At 44.2% G+C, this 11,415-nt stretch overlaps 1 protein-coding gene across 3 annotated transcripts in view; it reads right to left on the bottom strand.

Moving 5' to 3' along the window:
• Positions 1–7,289: 7,289 nt before the first annotated feature.
• Positions 7,290–11,415, bottom strand: part of C2H2orf42 (chromosome 2 C2orf42 homolog) — a 38,416-nt gene continuing 34,290 nt past the window's right edge. For all 3 annotated transcript variants that reach the window (XM_036908280.2, XM_036908281.2, XM_036908282.2), the window contains exon 10: positions 7,290–8,400. In XM_036908280.2, coding sequence (XP_036764175.2) covers positions 8,192–8,400 — 209 coding nt within the window. In that variant the 3' untranslated portion in view covers positions 7,290–8,191. The remainder of the gene's footprint in view (positions 8,401–11,415) is intronic.

The raw sequence follows: 11,415 nt of genomic DNA, 5'->3' as shown, positions 1-11,415 counted from the left end.
CAAAGAATGACCAAACTCCTTGGTTCTCCAAACTGCTTTATACCACAAATAATTAGATTTAACCTAAATTAACCTCTTTCCAGCCCTTCCTGAGCTTGCTTTCAGATATCTGATCAGTGTTGGGGATGTCTTCAAACTTCTAGGCAACAAATTTACAAACTATTTATAGGTTTACCTTCATGGATAGCTAATCATCCGTTACATCTGGATTTCACTGGTCTTCAACAAACTTATTCCCTGTCGCTTAAGTATAGGCTATATTGACAAAACAGAAGATATTTCTCCAATTTGACTATAAGTGCCTGAGCACCCATGCCTTGTAGGTTTCAGGAAGTATGTTAGTATGAGTCAGGACAGGAAGGACTTCTTTGGCAGCAAAAAGGAAGAAACAAACCACTCTCCATTTAAAGTGGCCCCGGCTCAACTAGGCTCATCTGCTTTATGATCTGAAACACAGGAACTGCGTGCGCCTTGATCCAATCCAAGGAATATTTACCTACAAAGCCCTGGGTTTTGAAGAACTACTAAAAAATACCTGGGTCCTTACCAGTTTGCCTTGGGAATGTCTCTAGTCAAGTTCAAGATTTTTTAAAATTGAAAATGGAGAATGGACTTGTGTTTGTTGCCTTTCTCTTGTATCTCATAGTTCCACATAAACCACAGCAGTGGATATGAGCTGCCATTCTTAGGACATAATAGAACACAGCCATCCCTAAGGTACACTGAATGCAAATTACAAAGGCACCACATTTCTGCCTCTTGCGCTGCTGACTGACAAATGAGCAAAGGTTCCTAGAGACAGCAGGTGCAAGATGTGGCTCCTGCCAATGGTGCTAAAAAAAGGCCTAAGTCAGATACACAGGAGTTCTTCCATTAACCCACCAATGACCAAAGCAAAGTGTGTGTGGGGGGAGGGAGGTAACCCTTTGTGTCTCTAGGGGCTTCTGGAACCTCAAATGCTGCCCTTGATCTGTCACTTAAACTGGTTTTGCCTTAATACAAATGGCAAGGGTGGCCAAACGAGTGAGGATATGGAGGGGAAGTCCACAGTCCCTTCGCTCATACCCTCTAGGATGGTCCTGAGCATCTCATAACCTAGAGAAGGGCTAAGTAATTGTTTCTCTCTTGCCACAGCTCTGCAACCCAAACTTAGTATGGTCTCAAAAGCAAGGGCTCTGCAATATTCTTGCTGTAAGACATAAGGCATGCTATTTAACCTGCTAAACGACGTTTTTCTTCTCTGTAAATAGATGATAATGCTGCCTAGCTCACAGGACTGGTTGTGGGAATCAAAAACTTGTGTTAAGTCTTTAACACATGCTAAATAAGCATTTCAAGATAACTAGTTTTCTTCCTCCCAGTAGATAGTCTTGTATTCTGTTTACTCTGTTAGACCAGCCTCATAGAAACAACTGGAAGCTAGCTTGTTCACAGGGCTCAAGCCATCCCAAGAAAGATGACTTGGCCACAGCAATCTAACACGCAATGAAAAATTCTGGGAAGGGGCAGTGACAGGAAGAGGACAACTGATGGGTGCCTCAAGGCAGTGTGTGCCCCAGATAGGTCTCCCAGCAGGAAATCTTGTGGTTGTCTGTTAAGAAGTTTCACAGGCGCTAGGGCCCAGAGAAAATTCTAGTAACCACCCTGGCCTAAATTCTTATTAGGCTCCAGGTTCAACTCAGGCCACACATAAACCCTTTGCCACCTTTCCTTCCAAAGCCACTGGGCAGGCAATGGAGCTCATACTAAGAAAAGGAAGGACTCTATCAAAAACCAGTACACGGTCTATCAAAAACCAGTACACGGAACCACACAAAGCCTTTTAAGTGTTATTCAGGAATTAAAGCCCCTGCCAACTGGCTCTGAGGACCAGGTGGGTAAAGTAAAAGTGAAAAGGTAATTGTATCTTTTGACCGACTGCCTATCACGTGCTAAGCACAGACTAGTAAGACTGTGAAGTGGATACTATTTGTATTTTACAAAAGAGAAAACAGGCACTCAAAAGGCACTGAATGTTTTGCTCAAAGCGAACAGTAAATGGCGGGCCGGGTCCCCTTACAGAGTCCACGCTCTTTCCCCACCTGATAGGAACAGCATGGGGCAGGGCTGGCCAACACTGGGAAGGCGGGGGAGGACAAAGTAGGCCGCGGCGGCAAGGGGCGTGGGCGGTGGGTGCAGCTACCCCACCCCCGCGGAGCCCGCGGTCTGGAGCTCCAGCTGAGGTCTGGCCCCAAGGGCTCGAGTCCACTTCGCTGTCCCGGAGTCCAGGCCAGGGCCGGGTCGCACGAGGGCGCAGCCGCCCATGGAGCCAGGAGGTGGGTGCCGGCCCAAAATGGGGTCTAAAGGCGTCCGGAATACTTGGAGCACATCTGGGGACGGCCCTGGCGGGCGGCTGTCGGTGTCCCTCCCCGCCGAGCCCGCCTCGTCAGCACCATTCCAGCGGCTCGGGCAGGGCCCACGGCGGGTCACGAGGCGGGCGCCCGAGGGTCCGGGACGGGCGCGGCCCGGCCAGCACGGGAGGGGCCTGCGCTCGGCGCCACTCCGCCCCCCGTCCAGTCTTCTTTCCTCCTCCTCTCCGTTCGCCACGTCCCCGGCCCCGCCCCCGAGAGCCGCGCGGGGAACCCCGGTGACGCCACCACCCTCCAGCACTCGCCTTCCCGCGCTCTCCAGAAAAGACGCGAAGGTGGTGACGCGTCCAGGGACCAGTGCGGCTGCGCAGGAGGCATCAGCAACAGAACGTCCTGCGGCGCCGCCTGGTGGAAGAGATGCCAAACCGGCCGGAAGCGGTGGCTTGAGCAAGGGGAGAACGTGACTGACGTCATCTCGCGGAGGCGAGGGGCGGCCGCCGCGTGACAGCCCCCCAACCGTGGCTCAGGTCGTTGTCTTCCTCTTCGTCTTCCTTTCAGTAGTGTGGAAGCTTAACTTTTATATCCCTTCTTTTAAGGTTGTAACCCTTTTTAATCTAACTTATCAAAGTAATATTCATGAATACCAGCATCCCTCTTTGTTATTTGCAGCCTTTTACAGTAAGCAAAATTGTGGTCTTCTTGTAACAATGGTATTAAGTACAAAAATTTCTAAGAGAAAAACACCAAGGCTAACTTGGAAAAACACGGTTGTAGAGAAAATGAAAATTATGGCCAGGATCCTCCCTGGCTTTAATATCAACCATTGTGTACATAAGCCTGCGTTGCATATCTATGAACAGCAGGATTACTGCCGACAGAAGCGCTGGTCAGTCACGAGGAGTTCCGCCTCCAGGGGAGGGCTGGAAAGGAAACATCTATTCTCGTCTCTTCTTAGTCCCGGTAGGTAATTGGTTGGGCTTCTGCCAGTCACCATGGAGACCCGCCCACAGGGTTCTTCCCTGGATCTAGGGGCTGGGAAGGTAGGAGAACTGGTGAGGGGAAAAAAGGAATCTTGGAAGGGAGAGCCAGGAGAAGCGGGAGGCTGCAGAGCTCCAGTGCTGTTAAGCAGAAGCAGCAGGGAGACTGAGCCACCAGCAGGAGAGTGGAGGAGAACGGTGCGAGCAGAGGAGGAAGAGCTTAGCGGGGCGGAGAAAGGAAGCAGCAGGAGGGAAGCTGCGGAGCCCCGCTGCTAGGTAGGGAGAGAACTGAGCCCCATGCTGGGAAGCAGCAGGAGGGAGCAGCACAAGAGCCAGGAGAGAGTGAGCTGTCTTTGCTGCTTCTGCATAGTTGGGTGACAGCCATGAGATAAATGTGGTATGAAACCCTTTTTAACCGACACTCCCCAACCCCCAACTCGATCTTGTCTTAATTCGGTCTCACGAAATTCATAGTGAACTTGACCTGAACGGGAAACCCCCTCCTTCTGGACCAACAACAGAAGAGGAATAGAGAAGTGCAAAAAGTGCAGGAGGGTAACAGTATTTGATAAGCATATCATATGCAGTGTCTTTATTTAGTATGCACATCATCCAGATGAGGAAACTGGGTATCAGATGGTTAAATAACTTGCCTGAGGTTGCACAGTAAATAAGCAGGTGTTAGACTGAGGGTTTGAACCCTGGGCTTAAAATCTGAACCTTAAGATGGTGGTTGTGGGGTGGACAATGAAAAAACTGGTGCTGGGTAAAGAGTGAGAGAAACCACAGGGAATGTATGTAGTTACAGACCCATTTTTTTCTTGTATCTATCCAGATGGAACTCTTGGGCAGAAAAATAGACATGAGTGGAATGGAAAAATAGTGGGACCCACCAAAATTAACTCGGAGTTTTGGAGTTAACCAGATAAAGCTAGAGAGCCAGAAATGACTCCCGAGTTAATCAGATGAAGCCACAGGGACCAGCAGTGACTCAGGAAACGTCCAGCATCTCCCCAGATAAGAAACATCAGAGCTCAGGCTCAGTCTAGCCCATGTCCTCATTTCACCCATCAGATCAGGCCTAGAGGGCCAAGAATCGTCAATCAAGGATTTCTCTGCCCTGTGAAAACGTCAGAAAAGCAGCCTCACAGTAGGCAGCTGGGGTCTGCTCTGTTACAGAATGTAATAAACTTGCTTGCATGCTTTCTTGACTTTCTGACTTCCCAGCAACTCCGAACTGAACTCACGAGAACTAGTTGTGAGCTTTAAGGCTAGCTCCTCAATCAGCTGGAGTAGCTGTGGGAGTGTTAAATTAAGCTGTTGACACTAACACACTGCCTTGAAACATCCTGTTACATGGCTGGTTAGTGCCCTAGGTGTATGCGAGGGCCAGCAGTTGCTGAGTGTTACCTCCAGGACTGCCCTCTTCCATTAGTGGCTGTGAAAGACAGGAGTCACAGTACCAGGTCAGCATTAGCTCTTGCCACTCAAAGTCAGTTTGCATACCAAGAGCATCTGTGCAGGCCAGTACTTCATCCATCCAGCTTGATACAAATGCAGAATTTTGGACCTCACCCTAGAACTTGTGAATCAGAATATGCATTCTAACTAGATCCTTGGGTGATTGCTATACACATCAAAGGGCTGTAGTGAAACAAGTCATCCTGCTACCTTGGTGAGACAGGTGGGATGATGGAAAGATGTGAAGAGCATTTGCAGAGCTGGATGGTGGGAGGGCAGGTAGATGAAGCAAGGTCTGTAAGGTTTAAAAAGAGCATAAAATAAGAATATCAAAATGTAACAAGATGTAAATATCACAAGGAAGAAAACCAGAATATTAAAAATCTGGGAGATTAAAAAAACCCAGAAATAATAGGTGGAGGGGGAAAACTCACACACAAAGACTCAAGGCTTGTTCTTTGTTATCTGTAACTTAAGCTTGAAAGGGTCAGGTTTTAAAGAGCTGGAGGAGGGCAGCCCCTGCCCATTCTCTCCCTCTCAGCAAGAGTGGTATTTTCCTGGGTTCTACTGGAAAGCAAGTTCTGGGCTCTTTCTGACATGGAAGAACCAGGTACTGACAGAATATTGCCTCTTGGATGATAGACACAGCTTGTACTCTCTAGGTGGCCAGGCCTTGGGGCTGAAGTGTGTGTCATATGTGTGCCTGTGTATCCGCACACAGTGGGCTGGAGGGAAGAGCAAGGTTATTGGAAGACCAGCCATAATAGAAATGCATTAAAGACTGGATAGACTTACGTGACTGGGAATTGGCGGGCCCTCGCTACAGGGCTGATGACATCTGGTACCTTGAGAGAGAGCCAGGTGACAGGCCTACGGAGCTTCACTTAGGTGGGTGGCTCTTGGAGTTTCTGGAGGTCTCTGAGTGGCCTATCATTCCTCTAAATACTAGCAAGCTGTTGAGTTGATAGCCGTTCTGGTAGAAGCAGGGATATGATAGGTTAGAACCAAATGTTCTGGGTGGAGGAGCAGCAAGTTGTTCTCATGATATCCACACTGATAGGGGCCCAAACATGTTGCCTGGAGGAGTTAAGGCAGCAAACATCTCAGACCTGTTAATACACTCAGTCTGAGGATGATCAGTCAGTGCAATAGCAGGAAGCTCTGCATACATGGAGGTGTTTGAGCTGTTCCCTCCAGAATACAAATGGTAGCTGCAGTGGAAAGGCAGCAGCTGGTGGTAGCCCTTAAGAGATGGGAGTTCCTATGAGTAATAGGAGTATGAGTGCAATGGATACTACACATGATAGTGTGTGGGAAGTGGAGGCAGGTGGGTACAGGTTTGAAGAGTATTGCTCTGGTAAGAGTATCTGAAGACCACTCTGGTAGTGTAAGGTGAGGCCAACACTGATGATGTCCCAGAGGTATTTGGATGCTGCAAGTGGGTGCAACAGTACTACTGGTACTCCTGGGCCCATGACTGACCTAGTAGAGAGAGTGTCAAGCTAGAAAAGTCAGTGTAACTCTGAACTCTATTCAGTATTTTGATGGGCTGTGATGGTGGTCCTGGGTGAAGAGCTTAACACTTGAGTGAGGGCCTCTTTGGGTAGATCATGTGTTTTGTGGCCCCTGTGGTAATAGCTAAGTACTGCCAGACCCAGGCATTTGCCTGGTAACTCAACAGGCAAATGTCTTAGTTAAAACGCTGTGACTGATGTCCTCAAGTACTTAGGTTAAAGGATTTCTCAGAATGGACCAACCAGATTCCTTGGGTGTTCTTGCTTTTCAGGTAGGTTCTTTGTTTCACCTAGTTTTCTTTTCTCCATACCTATCCAAATCTTTCTCTCTTTTAAAGCTCAGGGCAAGTTCCAAGCTCTGTGTGGACCTCTCTAAATTCTCCTCAGTGAGCTCTCCCACTGTCTGAAGCACTAAGGATATCCCCATGCAAGCTAGCTCCTTAATCATATAGGATAGACAACTAATTTGCCTATCCATCCCCTTCTTGTAGGGGCACAGCTCTACCCTTTATTAGAAATGCTCATCATCCCCCTCCCCCAAGTTAGGCCAATCAGACCCTCTCTTGGGGGTTTTTGCACTTTGGGATCAGGGAGGAAGTAGAGCAGTTCATCCTGTTTTAGAGTGGAAGTCAAAGTCATGCTTTAAGGCACATTAGGAGCCAGAATTCCTACCAGAAAGAGCTGCTCTGTGCTGTGAGTGAGTAAAGCCCCAGGAGAGGGAGAGATGGGTCAGATGGACCCTGGTTCCAAAGGTCCTGAGGCCTAGCTACACCCAGCTCTACCCTAGGATAGTTTTCCAGCCCTATTTTAGTCTTCTTGACCCAGTCATTTGTTCCCATTTTTGCCTGACTGGTTAGAGTTGGGTTTTTGTTACTTGCAATTGAAAGAAAACCAAGAGCCTACTTCCTTTGGGTTTTTCTTGTCTTCTCAAGGGCAATGAATAAGGAACTTATATCAAAGCAACCTGACAAAATGCAAAGAACAAGCACTTTGCGGTAAAATGAAACAATATTTTTAATGCTGTTTCCAGCAAGATACTTAACCTCAGAGAGGCTGTTTCTTTAACTATAAAAGGAGTAATGCCTAAACCCAAAGAATAATGAGGACTAAATGACGGAGACGAATGAATGAGAATATAAATAAAAGTGCCTGGCACAAAGTAGGTATATAGGAAATATTCATTCTCTTCTTTTCTCCTTGAAGGTAGATTTCCAAACCTGTGTCTTTCAGTATCTCCATTCTGTGATCAGTGAACTCACAAATAGAAATTGAATCTTACCAGCTGTCAAACTTTCTGGAGAATAAAGAAGGAATATGAAGGGAACAAGTATTAATTTTAAATGTCAATATTCCTTTGACACCTGGATTTCTTTTTCCTTTTCACTATCATCTAAATCTCCCAAAAGGTTTATAATTTTAGAATCAGGCCAACATGATGTAAAATTTGGAAAAACTCGTGACACTGGGCTTTATTTGAGAACATAATTAAAGGGCATGACTGGAACTGTCAGGATGGTCCTTATCGCTATGCCCTAACCAAGGTATTACTAACTTTCCAACACTGTTGGTATAAGGCTGAGTGCTGTTAACTTCTTAAGAGAATTAGAAAAAAGCAAAACAAACTCTAAAGGTGAGTCTTTAGGAAGGAAATTCCTTTTGTTCAAGAACTAGCTAGAATGCCATCCAATTTATAATGACGACTATACACAGCAGCACCAAAAAGGCTATTTACAAGAAAAGTTCTTCAGAATCCACTTGGAGTATTGAGAAATTGCATCTTAGCTAAGAGCAGTTCACTAAGGAACAGGGCTATGTAAGTGCCTAAATAGGATTTAAAGTTGTCAAGGGGTGGGGATGTGCAAATTTAGCAGCAAAAGACTCTTATTTTGCCTCAAGGGAAAGTGATGGTGGTCAGCGGGGCCAGTTCCAAGGGCTGGTCCAGAGGGGGCCGCTGGTCTTGGTACTCTGCCACATGTCCATTCCGATGGTGACCATACTCAAACTTGATTCGTAGCTCACCAATCTTGGATTGGGGAAGGATATCTGGGATCCATTCAATGATGAAAGGTGTTGGCTCCTTTTGATCTGGGGAAGTATTGCCTAAAGAAAGAAACAAAGAAAAAAGATCAGTACAACTCCAAAATCTGAGTCTGCACAGATATTATTCTGTTCAGGATTAAAAAAGTAAAGGGAAAAAAGTTTAAAAAACCCAACAAACTATATGAGAACAAGGGGAACCATTAAGAACAACAATCAGGGGGAGGGAAAAGCAATTATTACTGGATGTATCCAAAAGAAAATTTCACAGACCCATCTGGAATCCTTGAATAAAATAAGAATCCAGCCAAAAGAATCATAAGAATAGTCCAGATTGAGAAGAAAAGACAGCTAGATGAGATTAAAAGGGAGACTAATGAGAAAAGGTCAAGTTTCAAGGAAGCCAGAAAGAAAGAATTAAAATCTACATGGTTCTAAAACATATCACAAATCCATAATAACCAAAGGAGTGTGAGTGTGGTTATGGGGTATGAAGGCAAATTCTGGCGCGCTAAGACCCTCACCCCTTAAGATCCAATCACCACCGACCAGATGGTCGCCCACCCCTTAAGATCCAATTACCAATGCAGAACACACCCTCCCCCTACTCCTTAAAAATGTGCTTCCTCACCCACGAGCTGCTGCTCCCTCTCTCTGGGGTCAGCCATTTTCTCTTTCAGATAAAATCTCTTGAGTGGGCCTGTGTCTCCTGAGTCGTTCTGGGGTAAGGAGGGTCATGGCGAGATATGCTTTCAGGGTAAACTGCAGAATTTTCAGAATCTCCAACCCAACCTTAGTTAATTTATATTATCAAGAGGTGTTTACCACTGCAGAGCCTCCCTGCCTTCTGCGGCAAGGGGGAGCAGCTGTTCTTGCCTCTCATCTGTTCCTGGTACATAATTGGTCTGGTGTCTGCCAGTCACCAAGGACCTGCCAATGGAGTTCCTCCTGGAAGGGGTGGGCAGGAAGTAGAGAGTGCACCCTGGTGGCAGAGTGAGAGTGGTGGTGAGAGGAGACGGACAGGGCTGGGCCTAGTCAGCAAATTCAAGCAAGCTGTGAGCACTCAAGCAAACAAGTGACACCACTTTCTTTTGTTTTTCATATTTCTGAGATGTTTTCCATCCTTTAACTTGTGATCTTTCTCCCAAACCTACTCTTCGCCTTGACTTATTTTGGTTTCACTGCTTTCATAGGGTATTTGCCCTGGGCCAGGAACACCCTTCCCCCTGGAGCTATAGGGGTACTGGCATATGTTTAGACAGATTAAAAGAAAAAAACAAAGTTCAAAATGGACACAAATACAACAGGAATTTAGTAAAAGATAAAGGGATTTTTAATTAGTAAAAGAAATGCAGGTGTTTCTTACAGTAAATGGAGTGCATCAACCAGATAGGTGGAAAAAAACAAAAGAAAACAGAATTTTACCTCATACCTACAACTAAATAAATTCCAGAGGATTAAAGATTTAAAAATGAAAACCTCAGGGATATTATGATTAGTTCACATGGTGTGTGTGGGGGTCATGGGGAAGACAGTGTAGCACACAGAAGACAAGTAGTGACTTTGTGGCATCTTACTACACTGATGGACAGTGACTGCAATGGGGTATGGGGGGGCTCGATAATATGAATGATACCTTAAAAAGATATCAATGATACCTTAAAAAGAAAATGAAAACCTCAGTTTAAAGGGTGCTTTTGAAAAAAAACATGGAACACTAGCAGAATTAACAATGAGAAGAGGGTATCACTTTAAAAACTATGGAGACAAGCACAAAAAACAGAGTCCATTTAGCAAAAAAAAAAAAAAAAGCAAACAACAAAAGACCAACTTTATCAATTACAACAAAGATAAAGGTGATAAGTTATTAAAACTAGAGAAAAACCAAACCAACTAATGTTGGTAAGAGTTTCAACTAAACAAAGATCACAAGTTAAAAGGATGGAAAACATCTCAGAAATATGAAAAACAAAAGAAAGTGGTGTCACTTGTAATATTAGACAAAGAATAATTTAGGGTAAAAATTATTTTAAATTGATAAAGTATTGCTATAAGACTGAATGTTTATATCCTCCCCAAATTCATCTGTTGAAAAGCCTTATCTTCAACATGATGGGACTTGGAGGTGAGACTTTGAAAAGTGATTAGGTCAGGAAGGTGGAGCCTTGATGAATGAGATGAGTGGCCTTATAAACCCCAGACACATTTTTTGCCCTTATTGTCATGTGAAGACAACAATGAAAAGATTGATGACTGCTGTTTATAAGCCAGGAAGCAAGCCTTCACCAGACACTGAATCTGCCAGTGCCCTGATCTTGAACTCCCCAGCCTCCAGAACTGTGAGAAATAAATTCTGTTGTTTATAAGCCACCCAGTTTATAGAATTCTGTTACAGCTGCCTGAATGGTCTAAGATGTACCAAAAACACTGCATTACAATACTTAAAGTCTTTTTGAAACATAAGAAGATATTTAGAGAAATATCATTATAGTAGGAAATTGTATCAACTCTCTGATCCTTAGTAGGTCAAACAGGTAATAAATGAAGATAAAAAGAACTTTAAAGATATGGTTCATTTTAAAACTATATAAAGCCTTATATTGGGTAAATTACATCTTTACTAACAAAAATTCGTATCATAGGTTAGTGAGAAAATATTTTTAAATTTCTAAAAAGTCAGAAATTGAAAGCCTCAACCAACTGGAAATTTTAAATACGAAGTATTGGGGATAATAAGAAGCTAAACTATAATTACAGACAATAAGAACCTTAAGTATTATTATCAAACATGTTTTTAAAAATTAACTGAGAATTCCATTTTAAAAGCTATAAAAAGAGTTTCAAGAAAATAGTAGAAAAAACTTTTTAAAGAGTTAGGAGCAATTATTACAGACAAAAGGATACAATAGTTTAAAACAGCAATTTACAACAACTGATATATACAAGTACCTTTCTTTGAGAAAGATAATAAAAAAGAATTTTGGTGGAGTGTATAACTAAAGACAAAGAATAGATTTTAAAGGTCATATGTGAATATCATCTATACCAAAAATCATTAAGATGTGCATCATTTAAATT

This window comes from Manis pentadactyla, chromosome 2, assembly GCF_030020395.1.
Source record: "Manis pentadactyla isolate mManPen7 chromosome 2, mManPen7.hap1, whole genome shotgun sequence".
Classification (NCBI taxonomy): domain Eukaryota; kingdom Metazoa; phylum Chordata; class Mammalia; order Pholidota; family Manidae; genus Manis; species Manis pentadactyla.
This window is presented reverse-complemented; position numbering and strand designations above follow the sequence as displayed.